Below are 20,318 nucleotides of genomic sequence, written 5' to 3' on the forward strand. Positions count from 1 at the left end.
TTGCTTTGTGAGGTCCACGTGCCCAGGCAGCAAAGGCTAGAGGAGACGTAGGGAAGAAGGGACAACTTGTTCTCCTCCAAAGTTCAGAAAACCTCATTCCTCACCTAAAAATGTTAATAATGTTATCATGCTTTTTTGGTATTTATGTACCAAAACATCCATGAACCATTTCTAACTGAACATGCATAATCATACAGAGTGCTAACAACCTCAGCTCCCAGTGATGTTAATGACAAAAGAGAGGTCCACAGGAAAGCTGATGCCAGCGAGCTCATCAGTACCACCGCAGGTTGCTGCGATCATCCAGCATGAGCACCTAGAGCACAGCGCGGGCAGCGCATACGGCCCTGCTGCCCACACATGGGTGCAGGCTGCAGCCACAGAAACACAGATGCTATCAAACAGACACAAGATTGCACATTAGCTTAGATACTCAGTGCAGAAAATGCTGTATCAGGCAGGTAGATTTCTGTTTCCCAATCCCCTAAATAATGTATGGCCAAGGTGTTTGTTAAAGAGCGAAAAGAAAGAGGCAAAAGAAGAACTTCAAGTTTACCATTTAAGTACTGTATGTCAACTGTTTACTAAGACTCTCTGGATGAAAAATGTTTTCACAACAGTACATTAGTGATGTACATAAATTCATGATACAAACAAACAAGACCTGAAATGATTTGACAAGTTATCGCAGCATATCAGTGGAAGAGCTGGGAACAGAACTACTGCTTCTCCATTTGAAATGCAAGGTGCAACTTCTGCAGTAAACATTTTGTTATTAAAAAATCTCCATCTACTCATTTTCTCATCTCTGTAGTTCTACATCAGCAAGTCAAGGAATATCTAGTGTTTGATTTTTCAAAAAGACCTGTGGTTGTTCAGCACTTCAAGGGGAAAAAAAAACGGAAAAAGAAAAGGAGACAGGGACAGAGGAAGTCTTTGTTAGCTTTGGGTTTCAATTCAGAGATCTCTGACTCATAGTTCAATCAGACCATGCTTTTTTGCATTAGCTAGGGGAGACAAAAACACAAGCTCTTTAAAAGCTCCAAGTATATTCAGTGAATTTGTATAGATTTAAAAAAGAAATCTACATTTCAGCAGCCATGTAGTTCTTCTCCTGGTTCAAAATAAAAATTAAAAAAAAGGAAAAAAAGCAGGCCGTGTTTCTTCAAAAATTCCCCTTATCCTTCACAAAAGCATTTATTCTTTGGAGCACAGAAACTGATGCACTTCTTTCAGCGTCGCTTGCATGTCCTCATATTCTGCAAATTTGCAAGCATCCTCCAGCTTCAGCCATTGGAAAGCTTGGTGCTCCTCCGAGAGCTTGATTTCTGTGTTACAGTCCTTCATTTCTGCCAGCCAGTAAATGACGGTCTTAGGTTTGCCACGGACAGGATAGTGCAGTTCTTTCTTGTACCCTTCTATGAGGGTGAGCTGACTGGCCTGAAGACCAGCCTCTTCCTGTGTTTCCCGGAAGGCTGTCTGCAGGTCATCCTCTCCTGGGTCCACATGGCCTGTCAAGAAGGTGAAAAAGTAAGTCTCTGAGAAGGAAATTCAGATTTTGTTTATTCAGCTGACAACTAGGAAACATTGGGAGTCAGAGATGAGAGTACACTGTAGTTGATACAGAATCAAACAGAAATTGGAGAACAGAGATTGCTTTTCAAACTCTTATGTCTTGATTTGTCTTTGTCTCGTGGCTTTTAGGATTGTTGTTTATCCCACATTTTCTGAAACTCCTAGTGGCCTGTCAGCATTAGACATCTTTTATTCCCAGTCCTCCTCTCCTCTCCTGGAGCACTCTGCATCCGTAATGTTCCACCTAGATCATATTGAGGACTGAGTGCCTCATGAAAGTTTTTCCTTTATCCAGTTAGAGGGGAGACTGCTCATCTGCAAGTCTTAGACCTCTCCCAACCCTTCCCTTCCACTGAAGCTGAAGGCTCAATTCTGCAAAACTCTGACTCATGCCAACAGCCCAGAAACAACGGGTCTGGGCACCAACAAATGCCATTTAAAAGGTGGGTTTCAGTTAGGCAGTTAGGGGTATTTTCATTTCTCGCCCATATTCCCCTCTGAAACGCAGCAAGCTTAAAAGTCAGTCCTTTCACCAGCTGTGTAGTTCTTCTAGGACACATCATTTATTTTACGTTGCTCAGAATGAGAGGTGCCATTACAAACAACGGATAAATATAACACATCCCCAGCTGTTTGTACTTTTGTTGAGAAATGTCAGATTTGGTTTTCTCATGAAAGCTTCAGACCAGAATATAAATAGAACAAGCCAAGCAAGATCTCAAAAAAGCAACATAGCAGGAGTTGGGAGGCTTCAAGAGGAAAAAAAAGTTAAGCTTTATTTTGCCCCTGGTGTCACTCTATTTTCTATGTAGCTGGCTGCAAAGAGCCATAATTTCATCACAGAAATGAATCTTTCCTTGGGGCCCAGGTACTCAAAGCCATCCTTCAGAACTAGAACTGGGATATGTGGGAAGCTCATTTTGCTTTCCCAACAGGTCTCTCTCACTTCTTTGTCTGCGTATCAGAAGCTTAAACATCTCTTATAATGTGACATCATCTCAAATGTAAAATACGCTTCTATTTCAAGCAGCAACTGTGCAGAAAACAGCGTCTGATGTTGCACTTGACGTCTCAGATATTTGAGATCAAATACACTGAGGCTTTAAGTAAAAATACTTTCCCTCTGAATCTCAGCACTGTAAGTCAAGCTGTCTCCTTTCTGACAAAGTATGTATTTCCATAGCTGGGACTTATTACTAATAGTTGAGAAACAGAATCCACTCAGCCTTGCACAGCTGGATTACTTTTACAGTACCCACAGCAAATGCCCACAGAACATCCATGAACAGTAAATAACCACTATTTTTTATGATAATCATGATCCGTAGTCATCAAACGTGCCATGAGTTGAGGTAGCAATAAAGCTGGAGGGCCGAGACTCAGTTTCAACTCAAAGGACACCAGTGCCAGCTCCTGCTCTCCAGCACAGCAAAAGGCAATCACCTCACCCTGCTGATGACAACCTCAAGTCTAAGCTCAGTAAGTTTCCAAGTTTGTGCAGTACAGTCTACCTACTGGGCGGAAAAAGGACTGCTGGCAGCACCTCACACCACAGCTTCCAGATCCTCCCAGCCGTTCGCACTAATGCAGTTCCAATATGCTGAGGAGGAAAATGAACCCCGCATCCCCTTCCCATCAGCCTCGGCTAGTGCAAAGTCACAGTTCTAAGAACAGAGATGAGGCTGATGAAGCTCACATGAAGGGATCCAAGCAAGTCCAGTTTAATCCCTGCAAGTCCAGTTCTCTGCAGCTGCTTTGGGAACTTTCAAAATACCAACGTACAGCAGTAGCTGTAAATTGCCCTTTGCATGCTCTTGGAGAGATGATTACAACTTCTCATCCTGGCTCCTGCTACATTACATCTATGTCTGCATCATGTACAAGTTATGTTACTGCATCACACAACCTAAGGCTGCCTTTGAAGACCACTCATATTGCAGAGACTATATAATGTAATAGCTTCCCTTCATTTATGGCCCCCAAATCTGTACCAAGCTACTATTAAAGGCTGCCATCAGATTGTGGCTTTTGTATGTGACTTTTGGTCTATAAAACCGTAAACAATAGGTCAAGGGAGGTGACTCTGCCCCTCTACTCTGCTCTGGTGAGACCCCACCTGCAGTACTGCGTCCAGCTCTGGAGCCCTCAGCACAGGAAAGACATGGACCTGCTGGAGCGGGTCCAGAGGAGGCCTATGAAAATGATCAGGGGGATGGAACACCTCTCCTATGAAGAAAGGCTGAGAGAGCAGGGCTTGTTCAGCCTGGAAAAGGCAAGGCTCTGGGGAGGCCTTACTGCAGCCTTTTAATACCTAAAAGGTGTTTAAAAGAAAGATGGGGACAAACTTTTTAGCAGGGCCTGTAGTGACAGGACAAGAGGTAATGGTTTTAAACTAAAAGAGGCTAGATTCAGACCAGAGAGAAGGAAGACGTTTTTTACCATGAGGGTGGTGAAACACTGGCACAGTGTTGCCACGGTTGCCCAGAGAGCTGGTAGATGCCCCATCCCTGGAAATATTCAAGGTCAGGTTGGACGGGGCTCTGAGCCACCTGAGCTAGTTGAAGATGTCCCTGCTCATTGCTGGGGGGGTTAGACCAGATGACCTTTAAAGGTCCATTGCAACCCAAACCATTCTATGATTCTATGATTTTGAGTGTGTGAGATGTACGCCTATGAGTCATTTCACTCCCTGCTGAAATGCTTACAAGTAATTTCAATCGCTTGTCCAGAATTACTGTGTTCCCAGTGAACCTTTCCACATGTGTCTCTCTTCTCACAACAACTAATCATGTCCCAGCACATGTTTTTAGCTTTCCAGTAGGCTGCAAACTCTACTCCCTTAGGCTTTTGGTGAAGTGGACAAAGGGGAAGGTTTGGAAAGTTTTGTTCTTTCCCTTAATAGGGAAGCATAGTTGATACTGCTACAAGATTTTTTTCCAATTTGCAAATTCCTGTTTACAAACTGCTCCTGCACTATGCTTTAAGGGCACTGCATTTTACAAAATAAGAAGTAGAAACTAGCAGGAAGAAACCTCAGAGGACAAAAAACAGCATATAAGAAGATCTACAAGGAACTTGACATATTTCTGTGCTGCACTTTTCCGAGTACCAGGGTTGTGACTATGTACTACCAAACACTGGCTCTACCACAGACAGGGTGTTGCTGTATGTCTTGGGGCACCAGGCTTGTCTTCTCCTTTGGGGCCTCACTGATGAGCAAAGATGGCTTAGGTGAAGATGGCTGATAAGGTTACTTCTCCTAGCTGTCCCTCTCATCTCTGCTGCATTAGGTATGTGCTCTTCATCAATGATCTCCTGAACTTAAAGAAACTCCTGCACCTTCTAAGAAAGGCGTTTTATAGTAAATCATCACTGATTTCAGCTTGCCTTCTAACGTTGTGTTGCAAACTGTGACCCTTCTGATTATACATGGGTCAAACAACCGTACAGTGGTAACAGTGGGATCTGGCAGAAGGTCAGACCTGAACGAGAAGGTAAAAATTTCTCTAGCTACCTAATTTCAGTAGTCTGCTCAATGTCTGCCAGAAACATCAGATATCTGAGGAGCACGATTGGGTGCTCCTCCCTCCAGCCCCAATCAGTCATACCCATACAGTTTATACAGTCACAATTTGCAAAGAATTTCGGCCACAGAACTCCCCACTCAGCTGCACAAACAGCATAATCAACTGTCAACTGATTAACTGCCCCTCAGACCTGACCTTAGCAGCATTCAGCCAAAGTTCAGTCTGTAATCTCACTCACTCCCAACAGAAATGACCTTGAAGTGTGTGACCAGAACAAACATCACCTTTGGGTGGGGTCCAGTGATGGGTCCCATAGGATGTCTGAAGGAGGAGGTATTCAATACCATCAGTGACCTTAGAAGATGGTGCTGCCTGCAGCCTCCTGTAGATGATCAAGCCACAAGCTCTCACAGCCATGCCCCTCTGCTAACTGCACGGATTGCTGTGGAAGAGCAGAGAGGATCAAGCAGGAACAACGTACAACATGGAGCTCAAACAAACCAGTTGCATTTAGCCAGGAAACATACCTCAGTGTGGGCTAAAAGTCATCCATCCCTTTGTACAATCAAACTGTACCTTATTAACTACCTTTGAATTGTAAAAAATTGAGTCCTTTCCTTTTAAAACAAGGAAACAGGAACCTATATAAAAGCTTTAAAAAAAAGGTCATCAAGAAGCATGACCTGCATATTTCGTTGCTGCTGCTATATTACAAACCACACCGTAGGGAGAAAAAACAAGATAAAGCAAAAGGAAAGGCACCGATTTAACACTCTGAAGCTTTTCCACTGCAAAAATCCAAAGGCCCTGTGCAAAGATAATACCCCAACATTACTGGGAGTGACATACAGAAATAATTGTCCAAGACAGATCGCCTGCAGCAGAGAACTCAAGATGCCAGTGGCAGAGCTGAGAAAATGAGTGACAAAGGACAGGCTCCCTGCTGTCTGGCCTAGACGTGACGCTGTTACAAAACGAAAAACTTCTTGGCATATGTGTTAAGCACTAATTTGATGCAAATAGAAAGGAACACACCTCTTAAGTGACAAATATTGTAATCAATAAGCTACACAGCCAGGACAACTGGTCCTACATAGATAAAGAGAGAAAGCAATGGAGATGAGAAATCCTTGTTAAAGAATACAGCTATTCCGAGTTCCAGGCAAAGCTTTGACAGAGTCGCACATTTCAATACGTAATAAATTTACACAACACAGTTCTCCCCTGTGCGGCATCGTGACATCTCCAGTTTCCAAACTAGGAAACCACAGGACAGAGTCCTTCGCCACCAACCAAGCCCCAAGGACGCTGTTCAGCTCTCTTGGTTAACCCCTCCTGAACCGCCTCAATTCGTTTCTGATCAGCCACGCCGAAGATAACCCCCGCCGCCAGCCACCAAACCCCCGGGCGGCGCAGGGACCAACCCCAGCTGACTGGGAGCCGAGCGGCCGCTCGAAGCGGGAGGCCGGCACCACCTCCCGTGAGCGCCTGGAAGCGCCGCGCCCGGACACCCAGAGCCTGGAAGGACAAACCTCTCCAGGCCAGCGGCCCCCGGACCCCCCCGCCGCTGCCAGCCACCCCGGGGCCCCGCTCCCCTGCCCTCCCGCCCGCAGAGGGCGGCCCCTGGCCCCCCAGAGGCAGGGCCCCCTCGGCACCGGGCTGAGGCGGGGGGACCAGGCCTGGCGGAGAGCCCCTCCGGCCGTTGCCATGGCAGCAGGACAGCCCGATGCACGCCGGGACACTGGGGGAGTCAGACACGGAGGCTCAGGGCCCGGGTCACCCCCACCGCAGCCGCCCTCGACTCCCGCCCTCACCTTCGCTTCCGGGCCGGAGAGCAGGCGGGGCGCGCCGCACGACTGAAGGCAGCCTCAACCAATCACAGCGGCAGAGGAGCGCGCTGTAGCTCCTCCCCTCTCGTTCCGGCCTCCCTCCCCCTCCCGCCATTCCCTCGGCTCCGCCCGCTCCGGCCGCGGAGACTGCGGATTGGTTTTTCCCCGCTGGGTCACGCCCCATCCGCGCCTCTCCCTCTCTCTATTCGCTGGCTGCGGGCGCGAGGCTGCGCGCGAGCGTTTGAAGCGGGAAAAGCGTTGTTGCTATGGCGACGCGGCCTAGTCGCTGCTGCCGAGCGGCGCCGCGGCCGGTGAGTGGCTGCGGGGGCCGCGGGCGGGGAGGGCGCGGCGGCTGGCGGTGGGGGTGGGTGTGTGCCTGCCTGCCCGGAGGTGGAGGGAACGGCCGCGCCGAGGGAGCGGGGGAGTTGTCCCGGGGACCATCACCCTCCCCGGGCAGTGGGGCAGCGCCGCGGTTTCCTTCAGCTTCCCTCAGCTTCCCTCAGCCCCGTCCCGCCGCGGAGCCCGAGCTGGCCGCTGTGCGGTCTGCTGGGCTGCCCCCCTCTTTCGGGGCCGCCCGGCTCTGATGTGTGCGGGGAAGGGAGGAAAAAAGCGGCGTGGAACAGCACAGAGAAGGATGAGAGGAGAGCTCGCACACGGTGGGGCGCAGGGGCGAGGCGGCCGCCGCGGGAGAGGCCCGGCAGTTGGCCGAGTGCGAGGCCCCTGCCTCAGCCCTGCGCTCCTTCTTCCAGTGCGTGAAGCTATGAAGCTCCTCAGTCTGGGACTAAATTCAGAGAGGGGAGCTAAATCCCTGTGGGGCTAAATTCAGTGACCATGACCCCCCTCAGTCATACAGTGTAATTCCAGATGCGCGGCGGTTTGTTTTGATGCAATTATAAAATACATACTGAAAGCCATTTGGTAAATCTTACTGGCAAGAGACGCTCGGGCACAATTTTCAAATAATCAGCATCCCAATATAACTTGTAGATTATTCTCTTAGCGTGCGGTTGAATATTAGACACTTCCCATTTCCATGCAGCTGTTGTTCTAAGCAGTTGTCGGGGATCAGCTGTAGTATGGAGTCTCTTCTGATGAGGTCACCAGACTATACTTAGTGTGACGGGATGATTATAAAAAACAGCAGTCTCTTGCCAATTGAAAAATACTCTACTGGAAAAAAAAAAAACCCAACATTTAGTTGTTGCTTTGAAGTCTGTTTCAAAGAGCAATGAAATGAATTGTAGTTTAGTAACCAACTCCGTGTTAGGTATGCCAGTAGCAAAGGAAGTGGGATTGTTGCTGCAAGGGGAAGACCTGCATCGTGGTCCACCTGTAAAATCGTCAGTTAACATTGAAAGTATTCCCTCCTCTCCAATTACTTTTACTATACAGAAACTGTAAGTGGTTCTCTATTGCTAGTATTCAGCTTTGTTCCTTGTATCTTCAAAACAGGCTGCTACAATACTTGTTCCAATGAGCAACAGAACGTTTAATACTATGTTGTGTATGTGCACAGGGAGTTGTGTAGTGTAATCCTATGATCTTATGAAGGGATCTGCTGCAACGTCAAACACTGTTTCATAGATCCCTACCTACTGCGTGAAACTAAAATTATGAACTTGTGTTACAGTACAGATTATCTCCTATTATGGAGCTTGTGTTTATAAAAGTGCAACTACACCCTGACCCTGTTCTTCACAGGAATACCCTAGTTTCCAAGGAATGGGGTCAGAATAATTAAAGGTAAAATATTTTGTGTGGTGCTCTGGAAAAGCAAATTAGCCATTCACTTCTGGAGGGCTAAATCAGATTTGGCCTTGGATCACAGTTAAAAAAGAGCTTCATGTTCAGATGAATAAGAAATAAAGATGGGGGACTGGTGACGTGAGTTAGTAAGTCTTCCTTTTCTCTATGATATGACTGCCAAATTGGCTTCGTTCTGGTCTTCTGCTTCTATACTTCAAAAACCAGCAAACACTTTGGTGTGGATGGAGCCTGTGCTGAAGACTTATTTGGGGTAATGTGGTTACAAGTAATGAATACAATACACTGCTATAGCTGTGGTCAGGAAAGGAAACATACCTACCTGCTACATGTGTTTACAAATTTTGTAAGTTCTTAACTTTTGTTTTTATAAGGTACTTGTAAAGCAAAAAGGTTTACATAATACAAAGTGATAGGCAGAAAAACAAGGTGCTGTTTAGGTTTTGTACACTGATTAATAATTATTACATTTATCAGATGCCCTTGAAAATTTTTCCTAATAAAATTATTTAATGATCAGACCAGAGTTTATGATTCAGAATGATTATCGCTAGATTAAATGTATAGTTGCATTAGTTTGCATTTGTAGGTGTGTCACATAAGGTTTCTTCACTTTGCCATGACTTAATTTCCCTAGTTTAAAATATGGGTATAGTGATACTTGTGTCATGTCTTGGTGGTGACACTCAGGAGTATCAGTGGAAGTCAGCTAAAATTGTCAGGTAAGTATCAGTGAGGTACAGTGGGATAACAGGGCATATGAGTGTTATTCAAGTGAACAGTGCACTGAGATCTTTAATATACCAGAGGTTAATAAGGATCAAAATACAGTGGTCTAAGGCTGCTTTATTCTTAAAATAGTCTATGTAGGGATTTTACATAATTTATTTGATGCACAGTGACTGACACTCACTGAGTGAGTATCTTTGAAGGCCAGCCTTTTCTCCACTGTGAAAAGTGCATTGAGAATGAACAGGTCTGTGTAAGAGCTAATTAATAATTAAAAGCATTTTAAAATGGAGGATCAGCTCCTAGAGCATAATTCTGTGGTAAGTTAATTTCCTTCAGAATACATAAAATGTAACCACTCGTTTCTACTATTTACGCCTGACTTTTCTTTTTTCCCCAGCTTTATGACCTTTAAAAAACCTCTATTACTGAAACAGAGGAGGATTTCTCTGATGGTAAGCTGTGATCTTATTCTGGGCTTTGAGTTGGTGCCTTTATATAAAATTCTAATGCTTTTTTACAATAAGTACTTAACCATTACAAGCATCTGGCAGCCTTTTAAGATCTTTGTAAAACTTCTTTGCATAAGAAATAAGTTGTGAAGAACTCAGGTTTTCCAGATAAAGATGATAGGCTGACTGGTCCCTCGTTCAGACATCTCACATGTTCCAGTGGTAAGGTATATCACCATTAACTGGTCTCTCCCTCGCTGCTGGCGTGTGTGCTAGTAAGTAAAGATGCTCTGGACTTTGTTGACTTCACTGTCTCACTGACCAGCTTCGGCACCTTTTTGTCAGTGATAAAGCAGGTCCCTTGTGTGAGAAGAAGGTGAAAATTTCAAAGTGAAGCTGAGTCTTTCTGCCAGATAGAATGAGAAGGACAACTACTGAACGGCGAAGAATTGCAAGTGATGTTGTAAGAGAGATTGAAAAGTGTTTCTTAGGCCTGAGACTATCTGACCTTATAACTGGGTGCTCGTGGAGAATTACACGTCCATACTGACTCACTTCTTTCTCAAAATGTGTAATATCCAACTCTTTTAAGAAGTCTTAGGCCTTTGTCTCCATCCTGTTTTCAGTGAAGCCACCTATAGCTTTGTGGGGAACAAGACCTGGGCTTTCATATGAAACTACCACACTGAAGAATATTATATTTTTCTGCCCCAGGACACAATGTTCTCTCAGGTGAACAAACAAAATTAGATCCTGACAATAGCTGAGGGAAAGCTGGCTGTTATTTACAGTGAAAAAGTAAAATTCTTCTCTTTTTTTGCCAGAAGATGGCATTATCATTAACAAGTTAGGATTCTTGAAAACCTACCAATACTCCTCTTATTTCTTTACAAAGCCAATTTATTTTGAAGAATTATGTATCTGTTTTAGAAACAGTGTCTTCAGACACAGAGAACTCTACTTTAATTCGTCCCACACTGTATTCTTTTAACGAGGAGAAAGGCGCTCCTTTCTTTTAGAGCATCGCCGATTGAAAGGCCAGAAGGGTTTCATTGACAACTGCAATTTTCTCTGAATTCTCTGATGTATGAACCAGACCAAATCTTTTAGAAAATTGTCCACTCTTGAGTTTTAAAATAATCAGAAATGCTGGAACCCATCACCATGACGACTGCTTAATTTTTTTCCATGATTAATTAATTTGTTACTCCTTTATGAATCAATGTTCGGTTTTCCTAGGTTGTGAAATTGCTGTTCCATGGATGGAGAGACACTGGAGTTATCTTCTAAAACCACTTAGATCCAGTAAGATTTATTATATCTGGGGAAGCAGAAGCAGTTATATTACTCCCCGGGCCAGCTCTCATTAAGAAGCCATTAGTTGCTTTCATATGGCACAGAGCCTTAGCCAATAAGCCGTGCAGAGCTGCTTACATGTCTCAGTACTAACCTTCTCGTATGTTCTGCAGTACCTGTATTACTTGGATTTTCCGTATTTTGAGAATCCTAGTCCCTTGTTACCCCAGATAATGGAAACCTGTCTGTACAGTAATTTCTAGCTATTTAAATATATTTCGTTTAATTTTTAATTAGAAACTTGACCTTAAAATTCTTAGCTCTCTCCCTTTGTCTGCTGCTCCTGTTTTGGGAAACGTCTCCATTTTTTTTTCTTTTTATCCTCTCTTCTCTCTCCTGTGCTCAACATTATAATTCAAGAGAGGTTAACACCAAGTTAGTTCTTGCACTTGTCTTTGGCCACTCTGTATATAACTGAAGCATATATAAAGACATAGGTGTAATCTATGATACAGAGTGAGAATAGACAAAATAAATTTGCTGGATTGTTTTCATCTTTAACAGATTCTCAACACTTTGAGATTGGTGCCTTGGGTTTGTGTTCTAGCTGCTCCTTTCATCAAACAAAAGAAGTTTCCCATGGCAGTGCATACAGGAGTTTACACAGGACCTGTACTGGTTTTATATTTTAATCTGTCTTATGCAAGATAGGCATTTTTTCAAAAACATAACCCTTCTTTAAATGAAGTCTGAAGTTCCTGTGGATTTTACCTGTTAGAGAAGTTGGCAAATTGTGAATGCTTGTGAAAACCCTTGCACAAAGCCTCTCTAATTTTTGGGTTTGGTATCCTCTCTGTCAATTTTTATTTCCCCCTCCCAGGATCTAGCAATCTCAGCAGTGGCTCTGACTTTACCTCAAGATTCAGAACCACGTTACATACACATTAAATAAGTCCATCTACATACCAATGTTTTTGTCCTGAACCTTGTTACTGCTAAATCCCATAATTCTATTATGGCTAACTATTGTCTACAGTTTAGACTCTAGCTTTTAAGTCATTTTAGATGTCCTCTACTGCACCTTTTGGCCTCTGTAATATCTTATACAATCAGCATTTTAATATAATCTTTATTGTTTTGTTGTTATTATTATTTCAACATAATGTGTTAATTAATGACATGGAATTGAATTTGGGGGTGATACTTGGTGACCTTATTTTCTTACATAATGTTATTGTAGAGATGCTTGAAAATCCTGCCAAAGAACTTACCCTGAAATACAGGGGGAAAAACTTAGTCTTAAATAACTTGGTTTTGTTGAATGTTGTTGTAACCTCCAAACATGAGTAAGAGCTGTATTTGCTAAGGTCCTAGACTGAGCAAAGATATAAGAAGGCAGTGGGCAACAGATACTTGAAGTGCTATCATTTTTCCATTTTATGGAACAAGTAAAAATATCTGCAGATATTAATCCATCTGGATACAGACAGCTGCACAATGCATTGCTAGGGAGACATGAGTGAAGGAGTTGAGGGTTTTTTTGGCATACCTTTAGTGATGCATGTTGCTTTTCTGGGTTTCCCAAGAATGCAAGTATGGCGTTCCAGTAGCATATATAGATTTAGAGAAATTCTGTGTTTCACATTTCGCGGAATGTTTTGGTTATTCTGTCAAGGACACTTAGAAATGCTCACAAGATGCATGACATACAAGAGAAAGTTATGCAACAAAACGACAACTTTGCTGCTTGATCTATAAGAATGGCCTTAATTATTCAGCTTGAGGTGAGGACAAATGCAATTTCTTCTCCTTTGGTTAGTTAACCAGGGATAGCTGAACCACATTAGACCACATGCCCTGATATTAAATTGAGTGTCTAAAATTAGGCATTTTACATTCTGTAGCTTGAGGACAGGGTTTCAGTAGCTGCCGCATTCATCAAGTAGACATCAGGCGTGTAGGAACTCTGCAGCAGTAAGTAACACCACACTGTGCATTTCTTACACATTATTGTGTATTGTCTATAATTTTAAAGTATAGTTTCATAGATAAAATATTTGTTTCATGTTTAGTTTATGGTTGTTATTGCTATTGTCTATAGTGTTTGGCCATCTAGTGTTTTGTGAACTTGGAGTTAAACAAGCTTCTAGCCTAACTGCAGGTAATGGCATCAGGAAATGTGTAGTTTCTTCATTAGTAACTTTGTCAGATGTGATGTTTCATATGATCCTAATATTTATTTTGTTTGATTTATTGTAGACTTTAGCTAGAAGATGGCATCATGCCTTTATGAATGCCTTTGTGAGGCAGAACTTGAAAAATACTATCCCCATTTTGCTGCCTTTGGTCTTCAGAAGATTGATGAGCTTGCCAAAGTTTCCATCAAAGATTATACCAAACTGGGGGTCCACAACATGAATGACCGCAAACGACTCTTTCAGCTCATTAGAATAATCAAAATTATGCAAGAGGAAGACATTGCAGACTTAAGCAAGCAAGATTTTCAGCCAAGCGGCCTTTTCATTCAGCCTCAGGTGACCAAATCAGGTCCCCGTAGACAGCTGCATTTTGAGTCCTTCTTTGAAGAAAATGATGGAACAGTTAAAGACTCTGAATCTGAATCATATGGTTCATCTGATTTCAGTGCCAATGAAGAAAAGAACAGTGTAGGGGAAATGTTGGGACACATTCAACCACATGATTCAGAGCTGATCAGGTTAACTAGAAGAGACCTAAATACTCCTGGAATATGCACAAAAAAGGACCTGAGCTGTCCAACAGTTTCTGATGATATTGCTCCTCTCTTGGGGGATTCTGAAGCTCCTATCGTACAAAGAATAACTCATATTTCAGGCTATAATTACGGACTACCTCATTCCTGTATCAGGTAATAATCAGTCACCTTTATTTTGCTGTATTTCAAGTTAGTCGTAATTAATTCTTTCTTCATTGTGGAAGAAACTCTGTCTTCATCACCTCCAAATAAGCAATCCTACCACTACAGAGCAATGCAAAATCTTAGAGAAGAGAGATATTAATAAGCACTTGCAATTCTCCAAGTCTGGTAGATGGAATCAGCTGAATATCACCAGCTGCTACTCATCAAGGTTGTCTAAGAATAGTCTTTATTGTCTTTCAGGATATAAGGCTTTGTCTTCTTGGTGTTTTGGCCAATCTTTCTTTCTCTTTTTCTTTCCATGAGACTATCTTGCAAAACATTGTTTTTCCAAAATGTGGCGTTGTCTGTTGATAAGTTTGTCAAGTTTTTCGCAGTAATGTGGAAATGTGATGAATGTGATAGCTATATTTGTTTATAAAAAAATTTCTGAACTGGAGCTTTAAAAAGAAACAGAATGAATATGACTGGGATGGGATATAGATGTGGTGGTGAGAGGGATGCCTTGCAGCTGCTCCCCAAGCACATGATCTGTAACTTTCATACTTTTCCCAGTGTTTGGTAACAGAGGGGCTATGGTTGTCTTGAACCACCGGTAAATCTACCCTGGGAACATTTTTAGAACACAAAATAATTTTTTCATGATTTAGCAGTAGAGCACTACCCCTCTGCACACATACTATCAGCATCTACCTCGTTGCAATGCAGTCATGGCAGTTTTGCTTTAAAATGTAGTGAAGGCCTCAAGTTGCGCCAGGGAAGGTTTAGATTAGATACTAGGAAAAATTTCTTCACCAAAAAGGTTGTCAAGCATTGGAACAGGCTGCCCAGGGAAGTGGCATCACTAGAGGTATTTAAAAGAAATGTAGAGGTGGCTCTTAGGGAATGGTTTAGTGGTGGACTTGGCAGTGCTAGGTTAGCGGTTCGACTTGATGATCTTAAAGGTCTTTTCCGACCTAAATGATTCTATGATTCTGTGAAGAGAGGTAGCTGTATGAGGTTGGGGCTTAGTCTGGGAAGGCTGTGGTGAAAGATTTGGTGTGTGGGAGGATCCATGGAGTTGGGGTGTCAGTTACAACTCTTATTGAGTGTGCATGTAGCCTGGAGGGATAGATGCTGTTGCCACAGCGGAAAAGTACTAAGGTGACATAGTAGTTAGAGCACTTAACCTGTGAAATGCAAGACACAGGTTTGTAACTCCCCTTTGCTGGAAAAAAATCATTCCCACCTTCCAGAGAAGTGCACTAACCTCCTACATATATTGGTATCTTAGTGCATTCTCTGTCTCCTCTAGAAGCTGGGCCAAGGTGCAACTAAAAGGGCAGGATTCATAGTGCTGACAAGTAAAAAGTGATAAAATATAACCTAATGGCTCAGCTAGAGGAGTTCAAGATTTTTAATCCTGCAATAGAGCCATGTTCTCCATTGTTCTCACTTTCTTTCCTTGTTCTTCTCTTTTTTTCTAAAAGGCATTCCTCTGTGCCTGGCATTATGGTTCATCTTGAGGGCTGTCTGCATCCTCCTCCTGACATGCCTCAGTTTCTCTTTCTGCTGTTTTGACCACAGAGTATGTGTTGTGCATTCCAGGCTTGGGCCAGTCTGCTGACACTTGGGTTTGTGATTCCTGTTTGGCAAGTGCCTAACTCCTTCACTGAATCCATCCATTCCCATGTCACCTTGTGCTTTGACCACTGTGAAGGCTAATCTAGTCTCATCTATGAGAAACATTGGCATGATTTCAGATTGCAGAAAGATAAAGAGCTCTTTTAATATGCCTAAATATATTTTGCACTTGCCCACAGCAAATGGCTTGATTTTGACAGTAGCAGACAGGGCATAGTGATTCTTCTGACCTATTGTCTAATTGTGTCAAGATTTTTGGTTTCTCTAGTAATAAAAAATGTATTTTTTTATTTAAGAAAGATTAATAGAAAATCTAAACTTCAGGTTCAGCATATAGAATTAAAATGCATTCTGTTCCCATACAAAATATATTCAATTAAATGTGCCTCTGTACTAGAAAGAATTTATGCCTTTTGTCTCATAAACGGAGCCTCCAAGTCTTCAGTTTTTCCTTTCTCCAAATTTTGCAATCAGTCCTTCCTCCTTCAGGCTCTTAGAGCACAATGGGCTCTTTCTGCAGGTCACCAAATCCGGCCTCTGACATGAGAATTAAACTTCAGAGCCTCTGATCATTTGTTGGAGAACATTTGGTGTCCAGTGATATCCACAAGCTCACACTAGCTTATGAAGCATCTTATTTCAAGTATCATTGCCTTTCTTTTCAGGGGAAAGAATTTTCCATCTAAACTCAGGGCCTGATCCTGGGCTGCATAGGAAAGCTGTACTAAAATTAAAGGGACTTCAGTTACAAGTAAAGATTACTTGTGTGTAGTCTTCGAAGACCGCATCTTGAGATTTATGTCTGCATGTCATATGCATCTGGGGAATTACACAGCACAACAGCAACGATACTACAAGCTTATAGTTGTAATGAGATATTGAGTAATTTGTCGGTTTGGTTTTAATTTACTAGACAACTATATATGTTAGTTTTCAGTTGCTACATTAAGAGATTTTGGAAGGGCATTCGGACAGCATGGTAGAAACACTACTTTTGCACAAGATGGTGCTCAATTTAAAGCAATTTTTTTCTCACAAATTGACATTCAAATCCAGGTGAAAATCATTACTTCATTGGCTGAAAACAGCTTGAAAAAGGGAAGGAAGGAATGAATACATTTTGTTTGAATTCAAGCATATTCTGTATGATGCATTACAAAATGCTTTAATCAATGAAACATGAAATGACCTCATGTTTCTGAGGTGTCTGGAAGGGAACTAAAGTAGACTTGCCAGAACACAAGAGCACAACTTTGCCTATGGTCTGAAACCACACAATATTTATGATAAAAGACCAAAGGGGAGACAATGATGAGATCAATATTTCAAATTTTCTTTGAGCTGAATAGGAACGTGGTGATACTGTCTTGTTTCCCAGTTTGAGTCATTTACTTGTAACCTATAATAGGTTTGACAGCCTATAAGTAGAAGAATGAAAATCACTGTAAGAATAAAAGCAACTAAATATTATACTCTCTGCTTTTCAGGATCTGTTCATACTTTTATTTGTATATAATGAAGTGAGTAATTATGAGTGTGAATAACTTCAGCAAGATTAAATTTCATTGTTAACTTGCATATTATGCCAGCTTCAATCACATGTTGTGGATAACTGAAAATATGCCAGTCCAGCAACAGGTTCAGGAATGTAGCTGTATAAACACAATTATTCTTTTAACAGAAATGCACAAAAGGCATCAGTCTATTTAGCAAAAAAACAGCAGAAACTTCACTGTGTAATAATGAGACGTGTTTCGATTTTTTTTGGATAAGCCATTAAAGACAGAAAGATTTATCTGATAAAACTAGCAAATTTATGCATGGTCTAGATTATGTAGGAACCTGATTTTAAAATGTAAACCTACACTATTGTTGTAGATCCAGTACTTCTGAGAAAGACACTCCATGGACAGAGAGTGAAAAAATCAGAGTGTGTGTCCGAAAACGTCCTCTAGGCCTGAGAGAGGAGCGACGTGGGGAGGTTAATATCATCACAGTGAAAGATAAAGAAACCCTACTTCTTCATGAGAAGAAGGAGGCGGTTGATCTCACCCAGTATATCTTACAGGTAACATGCTCCACTTGGATGTTGTGTTTATGGGCCCGTCACTTGCATGGTGGGATAAAGCAAATTGTACTTCGAGTTTCAATGAGGGGAAACAGAAAAGGGCTGTCTGCATTTCTTGCACTGAAATAGGTGGTGGGCTTTTCTATGAGCTCAGCATAACTATATTTGAATTGCTTCTGACTTATGCCAGCCCAGAATTTTAAGCCTCAAAAGCATGTCTCTCGCAGCTTTCTTTGCATGTGGCAAAATAAAACCCTCTGCTAGGTGCCGTTGCTGAAGGAGAACTGCCTACTGCAGAGTCTCCTGATAGCTTTCCGTGGTACTTCAGTGAGGAGTTCTCTTTTCAGTATTTCAGCACTGCAGGTCTGTTTCAATGAATCACATACACCCTCATCACCTCCCTTCCTTTGTTCTCAAATGCTTTTGAAAATTAAGTTCCCTTTTGGTCTTTGTTTCTTAATCCCAAATACCTTGTGCTGTCATAGTTCAAATTCTCACTTTTGACTGACAGCAGCAGGAACAGAACTGATTTCTAGAGAGCAGCAAGCCATTCTTACTCTACTGGATGTTATTTTTATAGTCTGGGTCCTAGGAACAACTGTTTGGAGTATCCAGTAAAAATTCAGTTTGCAGCTCTCTTGGGCCCGGTACATGTACCACCTTTTACGGTGCGACACATGCAGCAACTCCACCCCACTCCCTCCATCTGACTACCTATATTTGGCATTAATGTGGTGCTTATCACCTTAGTATCTCAGTGCTGAAGTAATCGCTAATTAATTTTGTTATGTCAGTACAGACAAACATAATCTTGCTGTCAGTCAACATAGTCCAAACAAAAGTATGCCGTGGCATAGGCTGTGTCTATTCTATAGGACCCAGGAGAACGTCTCCGCTTCCGAGTCTGGCTACTCACCCTGCCTCCATCTCTGGTTCCTATAGAAAGGACAGCAAGGGGTACAGAGCAAATGAGGGGTGGTGGGGCATATTCCAGCTCCACAGCCGGGGGACCCAGACTGCAGGCCCATCACAGAGCACATCTGCCCTCTGCGCTGAGTGTAGCTGCCGAGACTCCCTAGTTTAATCTGCCTGTGCGCTGGTGTGGTTTGTTTGTGCATCGTTGAAATGATTCTCAGTCCCAGAGATCTACCACCTTAATTTACACTGCAGTGAATTTATTAGAATGCAATGTTAGACACCAGTCCATGGAGGCTCTTTTGAAAATGAGATGTTTGTGACTGTCCCTACGAACACTATTCTTAACCTAGAATGAGCCCATAATGAACCCTGTCACAGTGTTTCCAGAGACCCTGCTGCTTTGGGTCAGACCTGGAGTGTGGGAGGTTTTGAGTTTTCTTGCCCCCTTCTGAGATAATACAATCCAGCTTTGCTTAGGAATAGCTTCTGTCTTCTCTGGCACAAAAAGTTTTTAAGTCTGCAGAACAGAGATAATTATGAGGACTAATTTTGAGCGAGTCAAGAGTTAACTGAGTTCTTTTTACTGTTATAATATTACTGTACATCTGTAGGCTGATTCATTTCAGGAATAGGTGAGGGTTTTCTTTAATTAGTGTTTTTCTTCCCCCCCCCCCCCTCCCCCCCCTTGTCAGAAGGCTGTGGTATGTTCTGCTTGAGAATGATGGGAAATTAAGGCATCTTTGCTTCCCTTTTTTTTTTTCCCCTCTACCCTCAGTCTCTTGATTAGTCGTAATGATGTGTTCCTGCATATGTCATTCTGCATGTTAAATATGCTAAATCACTTTGTACCTGTTCCAAAGCCATATGAAGTCACTGGAAAGACTTCTGTATTTAAATTTACCTTTGAATGGGGGTGAAGGGGAAGTGAAACATATTCATTTTCATGTAAAGATCATATTTATTTTTCAGCACGTTTTTTATTTTGATGAAGTCTTTGGGGAGTCATGTACCAATCAGGATGTGTATATGAAGACAGCTCATCCTCTCATTCAGCATATTTTTAACGGGTAGGGCATCAGTGCTTACATTTGTTATTTTTTGCCTTTTTGTTTTCCAATTTCATATACTGCTTTAATTTTGCTTTTACACTTTTCATCTTTTGAAAAATACATTCATTTCACCTTTGCCACATACCTTCCCCGTTTTAGAATGTCTTTGATTGCAATTTTGACAAAATAAATCAGGGAAAACTTTCTTCACATTTGGTGAGAAATCTAAATCACAGAGGAAGTTAAAATTGGCCAGCCTAGAACAAAAAAATGTGTGCCAGGATTTCTGAAGTCTAATCTCCACTTTAACAAAGGCTTCTGTATGGTACAGCACACTCATCTGGAGAGGAATAATATTACCTCTTCCATGAGACTGCTGTGAGATATTTTTGCATGTATTTGTGCAGTTCACAGGGCGATAGAAATTATTAATAACCTTGTGATTTATTTTTGTTTTATTGATTTATATTTGCTTAGAGGTTTAATCATAATTACATACTTCCTGATTAATGGGAAATTGATGGTGGCTTTACATGAGGGATCTTATTTTTATGCAAAGTGACAAGCTTTAATATAATTACATTTTTTAGTC

At 42.3% G+C, this 20,318-nt stretch overlaps 2 protein-coding genes across 3 annotated transcripts in view; one reads left to right on the plus strand and one right to left on the minus strand.

Moving 5' to 3' along the window:
* Positions 1 to 551: 551 nt before the first annotated feature.
* On the minus strand, positions 552 to 7,039 carry NUDT2 (nudix hydrolase 2). Of its 2 annotated transcripts, none has more exons than XM_075138354.1 (3): positions 6,917 to 7,039; positions 5,387 to 5,544; positions 552 to 1,511 (listed from the first exon to the last, which is right to left on the minus strand). In XM_075138354.1, the coding sequence occupies exons 2-3, from the start codon at positions 5,517 to 5,519 to the stop codon at positions 1,198 to 1,200; spliced, it is 447 nt and encodes a 148-aa protein (XP_074994455.1). In that variant the 5' UTR covers positions 5,520 to 5,544; positions 6,917 to 7,039; the 3' UTR covers positions 552 to 1,197. The 2 variants fall into 2 exon arrangements, with proteins under 2 accessions (XP_074994455.1, XP_074994456.1); XM_075138355.1 differs by lacking the exon at positions 6,917 to 7,039 and adding an exon at positions 6,138 to 6,264.
* Positions 7,040 to 9,823: 2,784 nt separating this feature from the next.
* Positions 9,824 to 20,318, plus strand: part of KIF24 (kinesin family member 24) — a 28,363-nt gene continuing 17,868 nt past the window's right edge. The window contains exons 1-4 of the mRNA XM_075136242.1: positions 9,824 to 9,879; positions 13,432 to 14,059; positions 17,570 to 17,759; positions 19,647 to 19,744. Coding sequence (XP_074992343.1) covers positions 13,446 to 14,059; positions 17,570 to 17,759; positions 19,647 to 19,744 — 902 coding nt within the window. The 5' untranslated portion in view covers positions 9,824 to 9,879; positions 13,432 to 13,445. The remainder of the gene's footprint in view (positions 9,880 to 13,431; positions 14,060 to 17,569; positions 17,760 to 19,646; positions 19,745 to 20,318) is intronic.

Source organism: Calonectris borealis, chromosome Z (genome assembly GCF_964195595.1).
Source record: "Calonectris borealis chromosome Z, bCalBor7.hap1.2, whole genome shotgun sequence".
Classification (NCBI taxonomy): Eukaryota; Metazoa; Chordata; class Aves; order Procellariiformes; family Procellariidae; genus Calonectris; species Calonectris borealis.

Coding starts and splice junctions, on each gene's coding strand:
- NUDT2 (XM_075138354.1), bottom strand. CDS start 5,519: ATGGCTGTGAGAGCTTGTGGCTTGATCATCTACAGGAGGCTGCAGGCA. Junction 1,512..5,386: donor TCACTGGACCCCACCCAAAG/GTGATGTTTGTT, acceptor CCTTCTTGACAG/GCCATGTGGACCCAGGAGAG.